Source organism: Raphanus sativus, chromosome 4, assembly GCF_000801105.2.
Source record: "Raphanus sativus cultivar WK10039 chromosome 4, ASM80110v3, whole genome shotgun sequence".
Taxonomy (NCBI): domain Eukaryota; kingdom Viridiplantae; phylum Streptophyta; class Magnoliopsida; order Brassicales; family Brassicaceae; genus Raphanus; species Raphanus sativus.
The window spans coordinates 33,676,691-33,697,929 of NC_079514.1; the positions used below are offsets into that span (position 1 = coordinate 33,676,691).

The 21,239-nt window shown below is 28.3% G+C and overlaps 2 protein-coding genes and 1 long non-coding RNA gene across 3 annotated transcripts; 2 read left to right on the forward strand and 1 right to left on the reverse strand.

Moving 5' to 3' along the window:
- The first annotated feature begins 1,398 nt into the window (after positions 1-1,398).
- On the forward strand, positions 1,399-3,886 carry LOC108851816 (uncharacterized). The gene is made up of 5 exons (XR_001949396.2): positions 1,399-2,798; positions 2,888-2,949; positions 3,015-3,115; positions 3,385-3,576; positions 3,677-3,886. It is a non-coding gene; the product is annotated as an uncharacterized LOC108851816 (long non-coding RNA).
- A 3,972-nt stretch (positions 3,887-7,858) lies between these two features.
- LOC108852992 (3-dehydrosphinganine reductase TSC10A-like) lies at positions 7,859-9,516 on the reverse strand. Its single transcript, XM_057007473.1, has 3 exons — positions 9,316-9,516; positions 8,901-9,046; positions 7,859-8,316 (listed from the first exon to the last, which is right to left on the reverse strand). The coding sequence occupies exons 1-3, from the start codon at positions 9,485-9,487 to the stop codon at positions 8,284-8,286; spliced, it is 351 nt and encodes a 116-aa protein (XP_056863453.1). The 5' UTR covers positions 9,488-9,516; the 3' UTR covers positions 7,859-8,283.
- An 8,464-nt stretch (positions 9,517-17,980) lies between these two features.
- LOC108855648 (cytochrome P450 708A2) lies at positions 17,981-21,186 on the forward strand. Its single transcript, XM_018629515.2, has 8 exons — positions 17,981-18,301; positions 18,435-18,759; positions 18,869-19,021; positions 19,246-19,494; positions 20,249-20,341; positions 20,428-20,506; positions 20,606-20,712; positions 20,795-21,186. Exons 1-8 carry the CDS (start codon positions 18,087-18,089, stop codon positions 21,017-21,019), a joined length of 1,446 nt encoding a protein of 481 aa, XP_018485017.2. The 5' UTR covers positions 17,981-18,086; the 3' UTR covers positions 21,020-21,186.
- The last annotated feature ends 53 nt before the right edge of the window (positions 21,187-21,239 follow it).

Sequence of the window (21,239 nt, forward strand, 5' to 3'; positions counted from 1 at the left end):
ATTTGAGTATCCTTTCGGTTCCGGTTCGGTTTGGTTACTTTGGATATAGAAATATAAGAACCATTCAATATTTGAGAGTTTTGATCCGGTTCCACTTTGGGTATTTTGGTTCGGTTCCGGTTCAGTTCTTCGATTTTTCTTTTTTTTTGCGCACAAGCCTAGTGACAACAATGAAATACTGTGGTGGTTTTGTAGGATAATCAGCTTTATTTTCTAATTACAACGGTTTTAAATTAGAAAATATAATTTTAGTGAACATTTTTTGGAATATAACTTTTTGTTTATCAATCTATCTATAATAATAAAGTAAATGAGTGTTTCTAGGTCTGGACATTTTATCTGGCTTGAGGACCCGATCCGAAACCGACCCGAAAAATCTCAGTTCGGGTAGGAACCAAACCGATCATTTTATCCTAATGGGTCTTGTTGTGGAGGATCCGCGGGTCTTGGACCAGATCCGACCAGAACCCTAGACCCGATGGGATACCTGAAATACCCCGAAACTTCTAGTATATAGTAAGTATATATGAGTGTTTTAGTATATTGCTATGGGTATTTTTAAGTTTCGGATTTGCATTTTAAAGTATGTTTTCAAGTTAAGCATAAAATTTTAGATTTTCAAAAATATAATTCGAATAATCGGATAAAAGTTTGGGTATTTTTCATGTCTTCGGATTAGATTTTAGGTAAAATTTTGGATATTTTTTGGATATTTATATATATTTTATGTATTTTGTATGCTTTATGTATTTTTGGGTTAGACCAGACAAGACCCGAACCAAAATTGACCTGAAATCGAACCAAATCCGAACCGAAAATTCTGATTACCCTATTGGGTCTAACTATCTAAAATCTCGAACCAATCCAGATCCGACAAGACCCGAATTGAACCCGAACCGTCAAATTCTAATTATCCTATTGGGTCTTAATAATATATATATCTAAGACTCCAAGGACCCGGATACGACAAGACCTAATCCGAACCCGACCCGAAAATTCGAATGCCCAGACGTAAGAGTATATCCTCATGCTATCATCTCAGTACTCCTATCTCAGTTTTGTGACACATGGCAGACTCTTCTTAATCGTCAATGTTTTTTAATCGAAACGAGTTATGTTCCAGATCTAATAGTAGGACTTTTGTCTTCTTTTTTTCTCCTGGCCCATTACTATTTCACTTCCTCGCAAGTAATTGGGCTTCTGTCATTAGCTTTCTCCAATTCATCTCAACCGATTTTACACAGTCACAGCCGTCACACATAACGTAAATTACATCGACTGTAAATCCGGCTTTGTAACGCTTCAGATAATCAGATCAGCATTCAAACATGGTAATTATGTTTCCATTAACGTGACTTAAACCACTCCTCCCACTACGTTGCTTCAGTTCACCTCCTCCTCTTCCATGATTACTGAGAAATCTACTTCTCTACAAATAAAGTTTTTCTTCTTCTGTGAAACTCATCAGTCTCTCCACCCATTCCTTATTTTTGATATCAAACCCAGACTCCAACAATGGCAAACTCCCACCCTTCTCCTCTCTCACCTGAAATCCAGTCGCTCTGCTCAGACAAGAATTGAGCCATTAATGAGAGAAAAGAATTGAGCTCATGGGAAGTGTATTCTCCTGGATAAACATCCTCAGCCTATGTTTTCCATTTCAGCGAACCTTCAAACCATAAGCCTAATACTCTTTTCAATTTTTCTTTGTGGTTTGAAGATTCTGAGTTTAACAAATGAAAGGGATATGATCAACTCATTCTATTTTCATTCTACTATATCTGGTTGATGGTTCAAGTTTTTATTGGTTCACAAATGGAATATAAGAATATGAATTTGTTTTCAGAGATTAGGAGAACAATTGACAATGACATATCAAGACATGGTTTCTCTACAATCGGGGGCGAGCCAACACTATCTGTAGAAAGAAGGAGTTCAAGTCCTAAGCTGAAGAATCTTTCATTATGTTTCATAATACGCATATATATATATATATATATATTTTTTCTCTTTGATCATATGTCAATCAAGTAAAAAAGAAGGGCTCCCTGATTTCTAGAACCAAATCTTCCAAAATTGATACTAGTCTAAGAATAGTTAACAGCATCCGAGCTTCTTTGACGGAGCTTCCTGAAACGAAGCACATGAGATATGATGTGATAGGTTTAGGCATTCAAGATGTGGTTTTCCTACCAGAAGACACAAGTGTAAGTCATATATGCGAAAACAGTTTTGTAAGACCATCTCCGACGTAGGATTTAAACAAATCCTTAGCATCAATCTTAATATTATTTGATTATAATAACATTATAATTCATGAACCTGCTAAGAAAGAATCCTTGAGTAAGGATTTTAAGGATCAAGTCCTTGAAGAGGGGGCAACATTCCTCTTCCTTGATTCCACTCTCTTGCCTTGTCTTTCTTCTTCTTTCTTCTGATCTCGAACTTTCGGAACGGTGAGCTGAGGATGTACAGATTCAACCCGATCTTATCCGGATCCGACCAGATTCAACCCGACAAGAAATCTCTATCTGTCTCTGTTTCGTTCAACGAAATTGGACCTGGGCTTTTCCTTACTCTGTATCGATTTTCCTTACCGGTAGCGAGTTCGAGGAAGTGTCTGAAGGAAGCGATTTTCCTATCGCCGCATCTCAGGGAGAGCAATGGAGGATCCGATTCTATCTCCATACGATCTATCTCTCGGATTAGCGAGTGGCGACTCCGTGGTTAGCGAGTCCTCATCTTCAGACTTGTTTTCTTAATTTCAACGGATTGCCTCCTGTTTTCACCTACACAAGGTACTTACTGATTCCCATCTTTTTAGCTAATCCTTGAGCGTTTTGGATTGCCTCCTGTTTTCACCTACTCTTTGTGCTCCCTGTATCAGGCAGCTCTTTCGCGCTTCTGATGGTGGAACAATTGCATTGGACTGGCTCACCAACTCTCATGGTACAATTTTTAGAGACTGAAACCGTTAAAATTTTGTTATACCATCTTTGTTTTGATTCATGCAGTTCTTGATGGGGACCTTCACAATCAGAAAGAGATCACAAAACAAGACACAACTCCTATAGCTGTCGTGGTTCCCGGGTTAACTAGTGATTCTTCTTCTGCCGTAAGTCTTTTTTTTTTTCTTTTTACTATTATCTGCTCTAGGACTGTGCTTTATACAAATATCCCATTAAGTTATAATGATTTTTGCATTGATGATTTCTGCACCTTGCCTACAACACTGCAAAATCAGGTTGGAATGTTGTTATTAGCAATCATAGAGGACTCGGTGGTGTTTCTGTTACTGCGAGTTCTCTAGTTTGTGTATTTTTGCTTCAAATGTTCTAGAAAATGTATACATGTTCCTTTTTTTTATGTTGCGAATGCTTGCAGTCAGATCGCTTCTACAATGCTGGATGGACAGATAAACTTTGCTCTGTCCGCATCTGAGCTTGGGAATACTGGGTGAGACTAGGTTCGGCCGTGCACTGCACATGATCAATGCAGAGGCCCTACGGCTAAGACATTTGTGCTTGACACTGATACAAACACCTGGACTGACTTCGTTCCCTTACCAGTTCCTAGGTGATTGCTATTCTCTGTTCATCATCTTCATGTTAGTAGAGACTTATATTGCACTATCATCACTTAATTGCATTGAAAATTAAGATATGCTGGAATGAAGTTTGAATGCAGGGAATTTAGAGAATCAATTCTTGGTGTTATGCAGGCTCGCTACTGACATGTGGATGCACCCGATACTTCCGAGATGAGTTTCAAAGTTCAATTGTTTTCATGTTTAACACAGTTTCATATTATTTTTAACTCAATGCAATTGACAATATTGTTTCACTTCTAAACATATGCATTTCACATTATAATTTTTTTCCTCTAAGGATTCCTAAATGGAGTACACCATTGGACTGACTTTTTGGATTGAAATCCTTAACTCTTCTAAAAAAAAAAAATTATTAAAATAAAGTCTAAGGACTCCAATGGTAGTTTCACCATTGGAGATGCTCTAAGGAAACTACAAGTGAGATAAAAAAAAGTGTTAACTTTTATGTCAGTGTTGAGAAAATATCATTAATTTTGTATCACACCAAGTAGTGGAAATTGTTGTTGGAATCAATGCTTAGGTTGCAGAATATTTTGATGCCCTCATTGGTAAGGGTACTGAAATAAAGTTGGCATCAAATTGACTAATGAGTAATATCACGGCTTACTTGAGAGAAAAAACTCCCTATCAATGATGTTAAACAACTCCTCAGGAATTGGTTGAACTGATAGCTGCGATAAAAGATGGAACAATTAGTGGAAAGATTGGCAAACAAGTAAATTTAACTAAAGTTCAATCTAAAAATATATCATATTTATCCTTTTTTTCATTTTGGAGCTTTTATTCTATTTATGAAGATACTTTTTGGGCTATTGTTCAAAAGTGGAACTGTCCAAGGAGGCAAGGAACGAGAAATGGTTCTTTATCAGTATTTTAAGTTTTCAAAAAAAAATATATCAACAGATTCGCTGAAAAAAACATGATGGAGATATAACAAGCATCATTTCAACAAAATATCACCATTAGCCAAAATAGATAATACATAGAAATGTATTGTTGTAATTTTAAGAATTTTACATACATGTATAATTGTGATCTTTGTATCATAACTGTAAGTGGTATTACCTTTAATAAGACTAACAAATCTTACATATTGAAAACATAGATTACTTTCAATTTAGAGTAAACTAATCATTTTGAAATATTCAATAAAATTGAAAATATATTATGTAATTATTTCAATTACTAATCCACCCGTATGACGGACCAAACCCTAGTATCATAGTATTTTTGACTTTAATTATACAAATTTTAATTCATTGCATCCAAACTATATTCTTTTGGTCATAAGCTCAATTATAATAATTAGTTTAAGATCACCTTGCGTGGAATGAATATCATATATATATATATATATATTATTTATTTACTACCTATTTTACGTTTTTACATATTATAAAATAATAATATAATAAATATATATTGAATAATTGAAAAACCCATAAATTATTACGTATTACATATGATCATGTGCGTTGGCGACAGATTTTGTTTGATGTTATAATTTAATAAAGAACATAAAATATTAAATCATTTATTATAGTTTTATGATTATTTTTTTCTTTATTGTGTAAGATTAATTTTATAATTTTTTTTCACACATAAGTTCAAGTTAATATTTGTATTTTATAATCATGATGCATAGATGAATTGTTATCAAATTTGTAGTTAGAATTAGAGAAATTACTATACTTAAAAGTTTAAACTGAATCCAACCTGAAATAAGAAATTGAATGAATAATAAAAAACATTGAAAGTCAAAATGATAGAATCAATGAAAAAATTATAAACTTTCTTATGAACTAATTTAATATTTTTATTATTTTTAAAATTTTATTTTACGAGAATTTCTTAATAAAAAGAAAACATTATATTTTACAAATCTCCTTTTTATTTACAATAGAAAAATAGAAAATACGATTAAATACTCTTTTACATTTTTGTTTAGGATTTTAGAAAAGAAAAATTACTGTCATATAACATTTTACAATTATTTTTTCTTTAGAATTCTAGAAGAAAATAAACTGTTATTAAATGATTATTTCTTGTTATTAATAAATAATTTTAAAATTACTATTTAAAATTTGTATCAATATTAATTTTACACTTCTTTGTTAATAAAATAAATTTTAGTATTATGTTCATCATCAAATTCTCTCTTAACAATATTATCAAATATTTTTTTACAATTCTCTTTTGGTTAGGACTTTAAAATATGATACAAATCTCTTTTGTGTAAGATTTGTTTGAAAGGAAAACAACTATCGTATATTCTTTTATAGTTTATAGGGTTTTAGAAAAGGTATCTAATATTACATAATATTTTACAATTATATTTTGTCTAAGATTTAATATTTTACAATTATATTTTGTCTAGGACTTATAAACATAAAATTATTATTAAATAATTGTTTCCAGTTAATATTAACTATTTTCAAAAGTTTCCATTTTCAAATTTCACTTTTTTCAATATCACTAATATTTTTACAAATTTCTTGTTAATTAAATAATTTTTAGTATCATCTTTATCATTAAATATTTAAAGTAAAAATTACTATTAAATAAAATTTTACAACTATCTCTGGTCAGGAATTTTTCTAAAAGAAAAAAAATTCTTATTTGGTTAATATTAAAAAGGAAATATATTTTATAAATCGCTTTATTTAAAATTTTAGAGAAAAAGTTATTTTCACATAATGGAAGGTTTCCATTGACATACTCACAGTCTAATTTTTTTTAATTGACACATGTAAGAATATTTAATATCACTAATATCTTTATAATTTTTTTGTTAATTAAATAACTTTTAGTATCATCTTTATAATTAAATATTTAAAGTAAAAATACTATTAAATAAAATTTTACAATTCTTAATGGTCAGGATTTAAAAAAAAAATAAAAAAGTTCTTATTCGGTTAATATCAAAAAAAGAAATATATTTTATAATTCTTTTTTCTTTAGGATTTTAGGGAAAAAGAAGATATTTTCACATAATGGCAGGTATTTGTTGACACATTCACAATCTAAATTTTTTAATTGACAAATGTCATATATCGGGTGTAAAAAATAACAAAGAAAAATTTACTTTCAAATATTTTTTTACAATTATATATATATATATATAGAATATTTTAAAATTGAAAATTACTATCAAATATTTTTTTACAATGTACTAATGTAAAACACTATGTAATGTTAATTTTCCTTTTCTAAAATCCTAAAAATGTCTTTTATTTAGGATTTTAGGGAAAAGGAAGATATTTTCACATAATGACAGGTTTTTATTGATATATTCATAATCTAATATTTTTAATTGACACATGTCACAATGATATCAAGTGTAAAAAATTAATAAAGAAAAAACTACTTTCAAATAGATTCTTACAATTATTTTTGTTTAGAATATTTTAAAATTAAAAGTTGCTCTCAAATATTTTTAACAATATATAGTGTAAAAGACTATGTAATCGTAATTTTGTTTTCTAAATCGTAATTTAAAACAATCACTCTTTTTATTTACAAAATCATTTTATTTAAAATAATTCCAAGCAATCATTTTTATCTGTTTTTTGTGCTATGTAATTAATTTAAATGACATTAGAATATATATATGTATTGCGGATATCTATTAAATTAGATCATTTGTATCTTCTTAAAAAAAATTAAACCATTGGTAACAAAATTTTAAATGTAAGATTTAAATTGTTTTAATAATTTATAATCAATGTAGAAAATTCAATTCAAATTTTTAAATTAAAATATTAAGTTCTCAATAATTGTTCAGAGTAAATTTTGAAATTAAAACAGTCATGTATTTTTATATTATATATAGTGTGTATATATATATATATTTATATTACTCTGAACAATTATTGAGTAAATTTTGATCATATATATATTTAGATGAATTAACTTATTTCTATAGGAATTTTAAGAGGCATTTTAGTGATGACACATTTTCATAGTTAAAATGTTGTAATGTTTCTTAAAAAAAAGGGATATGAAGAGAAAATTATAAATAAGTAATATTACTTACTTTGATGTATTTAATTGAAAGTATATTTTCCTAAAGTGCATAAATAATTTAATACAACTAAAATGATTGAATTGAAGTTTCTTTAGAACAAATATTAGTTATTTTTGTAGGAAGAATTAAGTTGGCTGTCCAAATTATATTGAAATAATAATCTTAAAATGATATTTATTAAGAGAACTAAAAAAAGGTATAACTAAGAAAAAAATATTAAATATGTAAATAAAAAAATACAACGAGTGATATTGTTATTAGTGTTAGTATAAGAATCAAATTGCTCTCCGGAATTACTAAAGAGAAGCAAAATTAAAGTAGAGAAAAGAGTAAGGGATAAAGCAGTGTGAAAACAAGAACTACTATTTTTGAAAAGTTCGATGGTATTATGTGTTTTGGTTTGGCTCCACTTTTCTGTGGCGTTGTACCAATCCCATTGGAAAAGACACGACTAATCGTATAGGTCATGCGGTAATAGTCTCAAGAAAAGAAAGCCAAAATGATCTCTGAGGAAATATGCCAGGATGTAGCGAGAGATAGCAAAGATCCTTCAAAGTTGCATGAGACAGTGAACTTTCCTGCCTTGATGCCATCCATAGGTTTTCTGGCCACGTCTTCGTTTTCATTGAACCAGAGGACGCAGCTATTATGGCAGTGACCTCAGGCCTGCTCTTCTGTTCTGTGAGAGCAAAACAAATAAACTCAAATCATCATCTTTCAACTTCATAATATAAACCAAGGAACTCAGAACATCAGTTTCTAATCCACTCTTAGTAATTGTCTTCTACGAAAATTCAGATAAAAAATACATTCCTTTATTTAGTACTCAGTACTTGTATACAATTATTCAGATCAGATAAAGGCACAGCTTTAGTCTCATATATAACAACTAAAGATCAACAATAGTTTCATTTCTTCATACATCATTCTATCAGTCCTTTCCTAGCCGAAAATCTTGTAATAAAGAAGAAAATGAGATACTACAAGTTTGATAGAGTAGACATTATGCAGTCCAGATAATAATAGAGATTTGATCTCATAATAACAACTAAATATCAACAACACTTTCGTGTTTTCATATCTCCCAACTATAAAGTACAACCTTTATTAGTCTGTCTCCAACTTATTGATGCTTTTAACTCAATAAAGTAAATGCATTAGTTGCATTACCTAATCCTACTTTCATATGCTGTGTTATACTCTATGCATCCAAAATGAATCTAAACAAAGATATACAAAACAGCTTCTGAGTATTGTGTTTACCTTTCTCAAACCAAGTGTATCAGTGTCGGGAGGAAAAACAAGAGTGACATGAATGTCATAAGCAATAAATTTTGTTGGAGTGATTGTGCTAAACCTTGAATCCCAAACTTGCTCCCAGAATAGGCAGCATAGCCATAGACACCCAACTAGAACATAAAAGAACATCCTTTAACAAAGACCCACAAAATTACACTTACACAAAGCTCACACACTGATTCTAAGTTAGTAAAGACCAGTGCCGGTTCTAGGGGATGGCAAACATGGCATATGCCATAGGTCCATCTTAAAAGTAACTAAATTTAACACAAATTGGGTCTATAATTATGTTTGTTTGGGTCTATAATATTATATTTAACTAACTATAATACAGAAAAAGAAATTTGTCCATAGGTCCAATATAGTGTGTGAGACTGGCCTGAGATAAGACGAGGTCCACGACCTTGCCTTGCTTTCATGGCGGGCAAAGAAGCCTCAACCACGTTAAAAGCTCCTTTGATGTAAAGACACCTTGATTCACAATCAACACATCGACAGGATTTGACGGCGTAGAGATGGAGGTGACGGAGATGATTCCTATTTTGTAGCATTTTTTTATTCTCAAATAGAGTTTGGAATAAAAGATGTTCCAATAAGATTCTAGTTTCACTCTATAAAGTAAAAAATGTTTACTTTATAAATAGATTTAAGGGATGGTCTAAGGAGAAGAAGACTGAAAAGAGTTTTTTTTTTTAATTTATAATATTAAACGTACTTATTAGTAAATTTTAATGGTAAATTTGAGATTAATAAGTTAAAGGCTTTTTTTGTATATTTGCTAGTTTTGTGTCTATTTCATCCAGTAATTAAAATGATATGGTAGGTGATTGGTTGGGCTCCTTTATTTATGTTTAAATCAACCAAATCTTACCAATTGTGATTTAACTTTTTTTTTATCAAAACCAATTGTGATTTAACTTTAATTACCCCGGAAGCATACATTAAAACTTTTTTTTAAATTATGATTTAGTTTTATTTATTAAGATACAGCAAAAAAAATATGAAAAAGTAAACATTTTTACGTAAATTAGTCAAAATTCGACTTCTTTATTATTTAGACTGTGCCATTTGTAAAATAAAAAAAATCATGTAAACTATTTAGATATTAACTTTTGATATAAGTTTTAAAATTCATACACTATTTTTATTTACTTTTGAATAATTATATGAAATAAGAATTTTTTAAATACCATAAATTTCATTTATATATTACATTAAGTAATATTAAATTTTATTATTTAAATTTTGGTTATTTTAATTAATAAAATAATTATATTATATATACATCACATATGGTTTATTCTAAAATACCTACAGTAAAAACTTATAGTTAAATTTTTACCACTAAATCACCTACAATATAAATTTATAGTTAAATTTATAGTTACAATCGAACCAATCATCCAATTGATTTTGTCTAGAATTTAGTGAAATCATATAATCTAAGTAATTTATCTTCTATATTAACATAAAATAAATTTATATCAAGATTTTAAAAATCATTATTGTTAGAGTAATCTAACTAAATATCAATTAAATCAAACTGAAAATTTCTAATAGAGTAAGCGGAAATTAATATAAGCAGTAAAAATTTGTTTTAATGATTTCAAAAAATTTGTAACAAATAAATCCAAAGACAAACAATATCGTTTGTTTGTATGGTGATAACTGATAACAATTAACAAAAGTGACACTGGCCAATTGGTTTGGCACAATGTCTTTGACTTTTCTAACACAGTAAATTTTTCCTTTGGTGTGTTTGTGTACACGATCGCTGGTGTACTGGGAACACTGACCCATGCTTCATTACCAAACGAGCCACTTGCAACAAACACGACCGTGAAAGGTTTGTTTCTCATTTATTAAGAGTCACACGTCATAAATTGTGAATACTTAAATGTTAGAGAAACATATTTAGATTCATAAACTCGTGGAAACATATTTAGATTCATAAACTCGTTTAAAGCGACAGTTATTCAGCCAGTGACATTGGCCGCTCCACAATATTATTTCAACTGTTTTCCAAATACAAATTCATGTGTGTTTTTCTTCTGACAATCATTCGCACTCTTTCTTTGACTTTTCTAACACAGTAGATATTGATTACTATGAAAGGTGTTCATCATTGGTCGTAAATTTTTACCAATGATAAACACATTTCATAGTAAAAATTTGCCAATGAATAAACACCATTCACAGTCTTTTTTTATAATTAATTAAATGATCTTAAAACTATATCTTTGAAAATATTTTTAAAAGAATGTAAATTTTTAATCTTTATGCACTTAGCCCAAACATCATACATTAAAAACAGAGGAAGTATTAAAATAAAATCATTCTAAAAATCTACTTAAACAAAATTATTGAATGTTTTCATTATTCAGTCCAACCTATTATATAAATCAAATATTGTAACTAACCCCTACTGTAGCAACTAAAATATATTAATTTAATTAATATATTAACACAATAACTATATATTTATTTAGTAATTGTATATATCATTTAAGAATTAAACGTGGTCGAGATTTTTCTTGCACACTCTTACGTATTGTAAACAATTAATATTATTGATGATATAGTTTAAACGAGACATTATAAATTATAAATGTAGCATCTAATTTTCAAGTGATTATATAATATAATATAACATCATTTTCATTTTGGATGTATAAAACCAAGACATTTTTGTATCACTAATTAATACTTTTCTAAAATCTAATTTTTAGGGTCTAAATGGTGACATATGTAACTAAAATGAATGATCTATTCCTACTCATTCCTTAAAAATTACACCATTTGTGTGGAAATTTTTCTGCGTTTGATTCCTTCTCATTCCTTAAATTTTAAAAAACCATAGAATAAAAATATTTCTTATCAAAATTGATATGGAACAAAAATAATAAATATTCCTTTTCGTTTCTATAATTTTATTCCAGTTCATTCATTTCTTAGTCATTCATATTCATATTTTAATGGTCACCGGTTATAGCCTAAATAATATATTATCCCACCAATATTCACAAACATCAAACTTCATGAAATATTTATGTTTAGGATCGACCAACAAAACAGTATTTCTTGAAATGTTATAGCTATTGAAGCAAGCTTTACCTTTAATTAATCAATAAAATTCAAACTCACACCTTTATCAGACAGTTTTGAATTTTTCTATACAACCATGTCTGATACCAATTCTAAACAATAAAATCAACAAGCTAAGTATTTTTAAATATTGATAAAAAGGTAGTAACTGTTTCGTAAAATATTACAGTAAACTTTTGCCATCTAAATATTCACAGTACATATTATCATACCATATGATTAAATATGTTATTGGTGTGCAATTGATATCATATGTTAAGGTTTACGAATTAATTGTTTTTTTTTTACAGTTTACTTTTCTAAGATTTTTTTGGACAAATTTCACTTTAACAATATAGATTATTCAACCAGTATAGTTTAATTGTACGATTTGATATATATTATCCAGGCTCAAATTTTAAATTATCTAATTCCACAGCTAATTTTCTAAGTTATTCTAAAAATATTTATTTTACATATATAAACATCAATCAATACTATTAAATCTTTTTACTTTAAAAATATAAATAATCAGAACAAATTAGGAAATCTACCAAATTTTTCGGCAATAAATACAATGAAGAAGATAAATACGTTGTGAGACCTAGTTATGTAATTGTACACCAAATTAATTATGAATAGTTGCAAGGTTTAAAGTATGATATAAATATCTGAAAAGGAAAACTCATTTTCATTTTAAAATTGATAATTCATATTATTGATATATTTTAATAATAAAAGTACTTAAAATTTAGCTATGTGTGTTTACTCTTTAAAATATAACTAGATTTTGACCCGTCCGACTGGGCGAGTCTTTGTTTTTATGATCTATATAAAATTTCAAAACTTTAAATTAATTAAACGAAATGGTATTGCTTTAGTTCACTGTTTAAACTTTGTATTTCGTCACTGTATAGTGTAATCACGGACTTCCTTGAAATCTTGGGAGCAAACAAGATTTTATTAAAATTTTAACAAATTTACAGCTCCTTAAAAAGTAAGAATTCTATTTATGTATATTCATTTGTTTATAAAAAGAATACACAAAGCCAAGTGTATCAATTCGATATGGTTAGAACCACTCATATGTACAATATATTTTGTAACTGGATGTGTAAGATCTGTTTAATAGTTATATCATGCGATTATTTTAGACAAAAGAGGTAATTTTGTAATTGGATGTGTAAGATCTGTTAAATAGTTAAGATCTGAATATGAAAGGTGAAGGGAATGGTGATTTACATTTATAAGGTAATGTGTAACACTAGGGGATATTATTATTTTTTATTTAATATTTAGATTTTGTGGAGTCAATATTGGCATATAAGTAAATTAGTTATGATCGATGAGAATATCTATACTATTAAAGTAGAATACCTTATAGGATTTTGCCCTTTGTTTTTAAAGAAAATTACAAAGTCTTGCCATTGCTATATTTAAGGTTAACAACATTAATGATTTTTAATATAATTACTATATATTCCTATTTCTACTCTCAGAAATCGCTATTTTCCGAATTAGCTAAAATATTCCATTATTTTCCTATATATCACATTCTTCTTGCTATATTTACATAATCCATGTGATTTTAAAAAGATTATATTGTAGTTCACATTCTACAATTTTTGTCATACTTATTATTATAAACAATATATTTTTCATATAGTATACATAATGCCTTAGATGTATATGTACATTCTGTCAACATGTGAGGAGACAAATTTTCTTTTAAATGATCCTTATCCATTTAATTACATTTATTTTAATAATTAGTAATTAGAAAAAGTTTAGCCAAGCATAAATTAAATAAAAACTCACGTAAACATTTTATTATGTTTGAACTTTGGAAAAACATTAAAATGAGATTTTGATCTCTTTGAGGTTTTCTATATTTTTAATTCATAAAAATATAAATTATGAAATTCAGTTATATATTTATAAAAACCTATAAACCTATTTAGTTATTTGATCACATATAGGAATTTATTATACTCTAAAATGTCCAATAAACTAATGACATAGATGATTTAAGTAGAATATTCCTTGATATTATTTTTAAAAATATATTATTCCATATATATATATATATATGAGAATATATAGATCAAAATTTGATAGTTTGTTACTGAAAATATATGAATCAATTAAATTTAACAAAATTCTGAATCTATACCATTAAAAATATAAATACTGCTCTCAAAATAAGATTTATAAAATTTGATAGATTAATATAAATTTAGAGCATATTTTAATAATAGATTTGAAATTATCTAAATATTATAATTTACATATCTATTTTTTAGAAAGCGTTATGATATATAAAACAATGAACATAATTAAATTATTATATCAATTAATAAATCTAGGTAAATAACTTAATATAAAAATTACTTTATAGATATAAATTGATATCACTAATTATTCTTTTTTGTCTACTGACAATAATTTTACATAAAATAACAAAATAACACATATTCACTGATTCACATATCTAGATCGAAAAATCGTATTAGATCTTATAACTAAGTTGGTGTAACATGTTCAATTTTTAAATTAAGTGGATTCTAAAATGGATGTGTTTAATAGAGTAAATTACTTATTTTTAACATATATAAGAATGTATTTGATATGTTTTTCATTAGATTCTTACAAAGTAGAAAATCTCGCGTTTTAAAAGCGCGGATCAAAATCTAGTTCCCTTTTTAAACTTCATAACTTTTTGAAAATTTGTTAGACTTGATTGGATAAGGAAGGTGGCAATACTAGTGAATCATGCAGTTAGTCTATTTGGAGGTCATGTGAGTTAATATGATGCCGACATAATTGGGAGTAAATGTAGTAATTTTCGATTTTGTGGAGTCAATCACGTCTAAGATCAAGAAAATATTGGTATATAGGTAAAATAGTTATGATAGATGAGAATATTCCCTTTTAAAACCTGATGATTTTTTGAAAAATTGTTCGACTTGTTGGGATAAGGAAGTTGCTAATACAATTGAATCACATAGTTAGGATATTTGGAAGCTATGTGAGATATTAGGATGCCGATATAATTGGGGATTAAATGTGTGTAAATTTCAGGTTTTATTAGTTTAGATTTTGTGAAGTAATATATATTGATTTCCTAAACTATATTCCAATATTATATTTTGATTTTGAGCAGATGATTTTGGTTTAGTTGAGTTTAGTTATCGAAAAAAAAGAAATTTAGAAGGGGGCAAACCAAACCATCGTCTTCTTCATCAATACATATTTTTACAGAAAGTAAGAAATTTTAGGCGTCCTCTGAGTATTATGAAACTTTGTATAATCAATATGTATTTGCTGCAGTTTGAGGATTCGTATTATAAAAACGACCGAGATCTGTATTTTGTTGTTACATTACCTGATGAAGTGATTCTCTTTGTTAAAAATAGTCATGTTAATCAATTAGAGGGATATTGATCAAAAGTTTGTTGCTAAGATGATATCTGTATTAAAACAATCTATAAATTACAATTGATGATGAAACTATAATGCTTTAACATAATAATCGAGTTCTCTTCAATATTTTTTAGGATGGGTTGGTATGAATATCTCCTTTTAGTCGGATGAGGAAGATGAGATGAGTAAAAAAACGTTGGATATTTGAAATTTAAATACATGCTGATATTTTTTTTAAATGAAATATTAACTCTCTATATGTATTTTTAACAATTTTTATTTATCTTGCTATCCATGTATCCAAACAACTCTAAATTGTAATTCAGCTTTAATAAGATATATAAGATAGATAGATAATTGAGTTCTCTTTAATATTTTTAGGATGGTTTGGTATGAAGATCTGATTTAGTCGGATGAGGAAGATGAGAGGAGTAAAAAAACGTTGGATATTTGAAATTTAAATACATGCTGATTTTTAATAAAAATATCAAATATTAATTATATCTATGTTTCCAAACAATTTTTATCTATCTTGTTATCCATGTATCCAAACAACTCTAAAATATACAGAATTGCTGCCGACATTGTTGATCTATCTTCTCATTTTGATGCTGTTTCTTTCCAATGTATATCTAAAGATAAAAACACTGCAGCTGATTTATTAACAAAACATAGTATTGTTTTAGGTGAAGCCTTGATGGCTGGCACCTAACTGCCTTTATGAATTTAATATAGTTTTTGTTCAAAAAAAAAGATTACTCATATAATTACAATAAAACAATGTACTACAACAATGTTATTACAGCCCAATAAGATCATATTAAATTAACTACGTGATATATCATTCTAATAAATCAAATTCATTTATTTGAGACCACATGTTTGTTTTATTAAATAAATTTAAGATTCAAATCAAATTTTTATAAAGACTACCTCCAATTCCAACTAGTTAATACAGGATTTCCAGGTTCTATCTGATTTTAAATTAACGGTTTATCATTAAATCCAAATTGAATTATATATATAGTGTTAAGTTTATCACAGATATGTGTCAGATATGAAAACAGTGTCCGAAACTCAAAAAAAATTAGTATAACAATTTTAAATTGTTTATTTTTTAATAAAGTATTATAAGTTCATGCAAATTTTATAAGAACGGTCAAAAAGATATCTACGATTTGTAAGAACGGTTCAAAAAATAGTAGTATGTTTTAAATTTAACATGGAGAAAATAGCAAAGATTGGTGGTTAGAGCTATAACATAAATATACGACAAAAGAAACTTATTTTCAATTTAAAATCGACAATCATATCGTTATAACATTTCAAAAATGAAAAAATTATTTTCAATATATAATATCTATACTATTAAATCACACATATCATCTTTAAATCTATTTCGAGCAACCACAATTTTAAAAATGATAAAAATATAATAACTCAATTGTTAACATTCAAAACAAAACATAATGATAGGTTTTAAATCAATTTTGGATCACTAAGTGAAAAATAAATCACGCTTTCTAAGCGCATATCAAAATCTAGTTTAACTCTTAAAAGGTTTTCAAACAGAAAAATATATTTTTTAAAAAAATTGATTAAACATTATAGGCTATATTTTTATCAAATACATAAAAGATTGAAATTTCCATTGATATACATGTGTTTCAAAATTTCTAAGAGCATCCCTAATGAATAATAATTTTAAATGAATATCTCAAATGCAAGATATTATTATTTTAATAAATTTGTAATAGTACATAACTAGCTTTTACTCTCTCTTTTCTTTAAGATGAAACTAATTACATGTCTAATTGCTCAAAAGTCTTCTGGAAAGTGTCTCCAGAGACTCTTCAGAAGAAAAAAACTAAGTTTTCACACTTTAAAAAAAAATTGTTGAAATATCCTTCTCAAAACATTAGCATCTCTAAACCTTCAATGGATCTCTAAAAATGATGAGTTTGATTTTTGCTCTAATTGTTCTCTTTTTCTAAAAATAGAATATGTTAAGTATATTTTATTAATACTTACTATTAAATTATATTAGTATTTTTTTAACTTACAAATTATACTTGACAATAATTTTATTTAAACTAAATCTTTATTATATACATACATTTAGTTTTAATATAATATACAATGATTTACATGAATTATAATTATATCAATTAAAATATTAATACTTTCCGTAATGTATACACATATATCTAATATTTTTTTATATAAAAATATATAAAAGTTTAAGGATCAATTTGAAAATAAAAGGAAATTTAACATCAAAACGAGATTATAAATATTATTTCTTCAAGTTTGATATGAAAATAGTCTCGCTTTTTCATCAAAATGGATGCCGTTGGAAAGAGATTTCCTTTATTTTATTATGTTTTCTTTAATAATGATGTATCATTAGAGATAGTCTTATCTTAAAGAGCTGGCATTTAAAGAAGTAGTTGGCATTTAAAAACTCTTTTTACTCTTTCCCTTCCATTTTAATTACTACACTTACCTACAATTTCCACTATACATGTACAAACAATAAAAGCAGAAACTCCTGTTTATTAAATTGGTCAAAAAAAAAAAAACTTCTGTTTATTAAATCAAAGTGAAAGTCAAGCATTGAGACTTGAGAGGCAGCGCATAATCATGAGTTTCATGTGGAACGTTGAGATATTAATCATAGCTTTAGTGGTTGTGAGGATTAGCCAGTGGTTGTACCGATGGTCGAACCCAAACGTTAAGTTCAATGGCAAGTTACCTCCGGGTTCAATGGGGTTTCCGCTCTTTGGAGAGACATTTGATTTCTTTAAGCCTTGTGGATTTCTCGAGATCCCACCTTTTTTTCAGAATAGGATAAAAAGGTCAGATTCAAGTCCCTCTTTAAATATATATATATATATATATATATATGTATGATTCTTTTTTTTTAGCTGAGAGGAAATGTTGTTTATATGATTATATCTACATTTGTTGTGTTTGTATGAATGTTTCTAGGTACGGGTCGTTGTTTCGGACCAATATTATGGGTTCCAAAACTGTGGTTTCTACGGACTCAGATGTTATCTTCGAGATTTTTCGACAAGAGAACCAGTCTTTCGAACTTAGCTATCCTGATGTTTTTGTCAAGGTTCTTGGAAAAGATAATTTGTTTTTCAAGACAGGGGACATCCACAAGCATATAAAGAAAAACACTATGCATCTTATTGGCTCCGAAGGCTTAAAGATAAGTATGATAAGAAGCATGAATCAGGCAACCCGCGAGCATCTTAACTGGAAGGCTAGCGAAGGCACATTCGACCTTAAGGATGCAGTTTCAAGTGTAAGTTCTTACACATCTTACATTCTTTCTTTTAACCAATATAAAGTTTTCAACCAAAGTTTTAGCAAAAAAAAAAAAGTTTTCAGAAGGTTCTCTTCAAATTTTGTAGTTGATAGCATCGTACATGACACCGAAGCTGATAAGTAACCTCAAACCAGAGACTCAAGCAAAACTTATAGATCATTTCAAGGCCTTCAACTTAGATTGGATCCGGTCCCCCTTTGCTCCCTCCACCTGGAAGATTATTTACAATGTCCTTAAGGTGACACCATTTCTCTAAATTTTCTATGTTAGTAAGTAGTAAGTAAATTTCCCTACGTTTAAGTAAATATTTCTGCACTTATTCTCTATATAAAATTTCATAATATTCTACATACTACTTAACTTGCTGCATAAAATCGTGATGCCTTAAGTGACCGATTCTTCTGTCTTTGCTCCGGACCGGGCCTGCATCAACTTACCGTTCAATTGTTTTTTTTATTCTAGGCAAGCAAAGGAGCAATGCATGTGATAAAGGAAGCTCTCAAGAAGAGGAAAGAGTCAAGAGAACAACATGGAGACTTCCTACACACGTTACTAGAGGAGATGGAGAAAGAAGGCAGCATTTATGACGAAGCGTCTGTTATAAACCTTCTCTTAACTATTGGAGTCATCTCTAAAGATACTACATCCGTCGCTACTGCCTTGATGGTGAACTTGCTATCCAAAAACCCAAAAGTGCTTGCAGAGCTGAAGGTAATATTTGTTCATTTGAGAAGATAATGTCATGGGTGAATGTTTGTGGTTGCTAGGATGGTTTTTGGTTTTATACATTGTTGTGAGCTTTTTGCTTTTTGGATTAATTTTGGGTAATTTTTAACAATATTGGTTAGAAAATGGGTTTATTACAAAAATATAAGTTTTATTTACTTCTTAAATCTCTAATAACTAAAATAATATATTTAACAAATAAAAATATAACAAAACTTACATAAATATATTAATTATATATAATTATTTAAATATATGTACGTATATACATATAACCAATAGGATAGGATAATCGTTCATAAAATTATTAGTAGTTGTGATTTGACTCAATTTTATGGATATTTCATATTATCATTTGTTTTGCTTCGTAAATTTACGGATAACCAGATTTTTCGATTTCGATAAAAATTTGTGCATCTTTTGTCCGCCGGATCTAATAGGTGTTCTTTCATAATTTTGGTTTAGTTTATTTTCACAATTTAAAAATTTTGATTATTAATTAAGGTAAACTAAATAATTAATATTATCTATGAATACTATTAATGAGATATTCACCAATGGATGTGCTCCCTCTTCGTTAAACTTCACTTCTCGGGATACATACCCCCATCTATAAACAATATTAAAATATAGTTTATCTATTTTCTTAAGTAAACCCAAATACTAATTTAAAAACTAAAATTATATTCAAGGTGTAACACTGCTTCAATTAATACGCTCAATCTATATAATTTGTCAGAGAGAGCATGCGGCGATCTTACAAAAGAGAGAAGATAAAGAAGCTGGAGTTAGCTGGGAAGAATACAAATACAACATGATTTTCACCAACATGGTAAACATTCCACGGCTACCCTGAAAAACTGGGATATACACGCATGATGTCTCATAATCTATATAGGTAATGTAATGTTTGTGTAGGTGATCAATGAGTCGCTTCGACTGTCAAACTTGGGTTCCATGTTATTTAGAAAGGCCCTGATAGATGTTGAAATCAAAGGTGAGTAAATCGTACTCATTAACTATAACAACATATAAATTATCTGATCTCCAATATTGTTGATTAGAAGTTACATGGAGAAAAAATTCTTGCCAACAGGATATACAATTCCAGCGGGTTGGATCGTGGCCGTTGCACCATCTGTGGTTCACTATAATTCTGAAATCTATGAGAATCCGTTGGAGTTCAATCCCTGGAGATGGGAGGTTATTTATATATTTATAGTAACATTTTCAATATACACCATTTTACAAAGAAGAATCATATAGTAGGGCTTTGTCGTGGCAGGGGAAAGATTTGAGGTCAGTGACTAAAACTTTGATGGTGTTTGGAGGTGGAACCAGACAGTGTGTAGGAGCAGATTTTGCAAGGCTTCAAATGACAGTCTTCCTTCACCAGCTTGTCACCAATTATGATTTCTCCTTGGTCCAAGAATGTGAGATGACTAGGACACCTTTTCCTTGCATCACCAAGAACCTGCTTATAAACATCTCCCCAAAGTCTCCCAAGTGAACCTTTCGGTCCCAAGTCTTACTAATTAGATCACTAGTTCTAAATAATTGAGCATTTCATCCATAAAGACTAGTTTCTGCAATCTTAAGAATCTTTGAGAAATTCTGTTTAATATAACTATATAATTTATATCATTTATAATTTTAAGATACCATATTTTGTGGGAATTGTTGCTTTAAATTGTACCAAAAAACTTCCAAAATAAATAATCCATATTTTT

Excerpts from the sequence above, each read along its gene's own strand:
- LOC108852992 (XM_057007473.1), bottom strand. The coding sequence starts at position 9,487 with ATGCTACAAAATAGGAATCATCTCCGTCACCTCCATCTCTACGCCGTC. Across the intron at positions 9,047-9,315 it reads TGGACCTCGTCTTATCTCAG|TTGGGTGTCTATGGCTATGC; the intron begins GCCAGTCTCACA and ends TTTATGTTCTAG. Across the intron at positions 8,317-8,900 it reads ATACACTTGGTTTGAGAAAG|AACAGAAGAGCAGGCCTGAG; the intron begins GTAAACACAATA and ends TTGCTCTCACAG.
- LOC108855648 (XM_018629515.2), top strand. The coding sequence starts at position 18,087 with ATGAGTTTCATGTGGAACGTTGAGATATTAATCATAGCTTTAGTGGTT. Across the intron at positions 20,342-20,427 it reads ACATGATTTTCACCAACATG|GTGATCAATGAGTCGCTTCG; the intron begins GTAAACATTCCA and ends ATGTTTGTGTAG. Across the intron at positions 20,507-20,605 it reads GATAGATGTTGAAATCAAAG|GATATACAATTCCAGCGGGT; the intron begins GTGAGTAAATCG and ends TCTTGCCAACAG.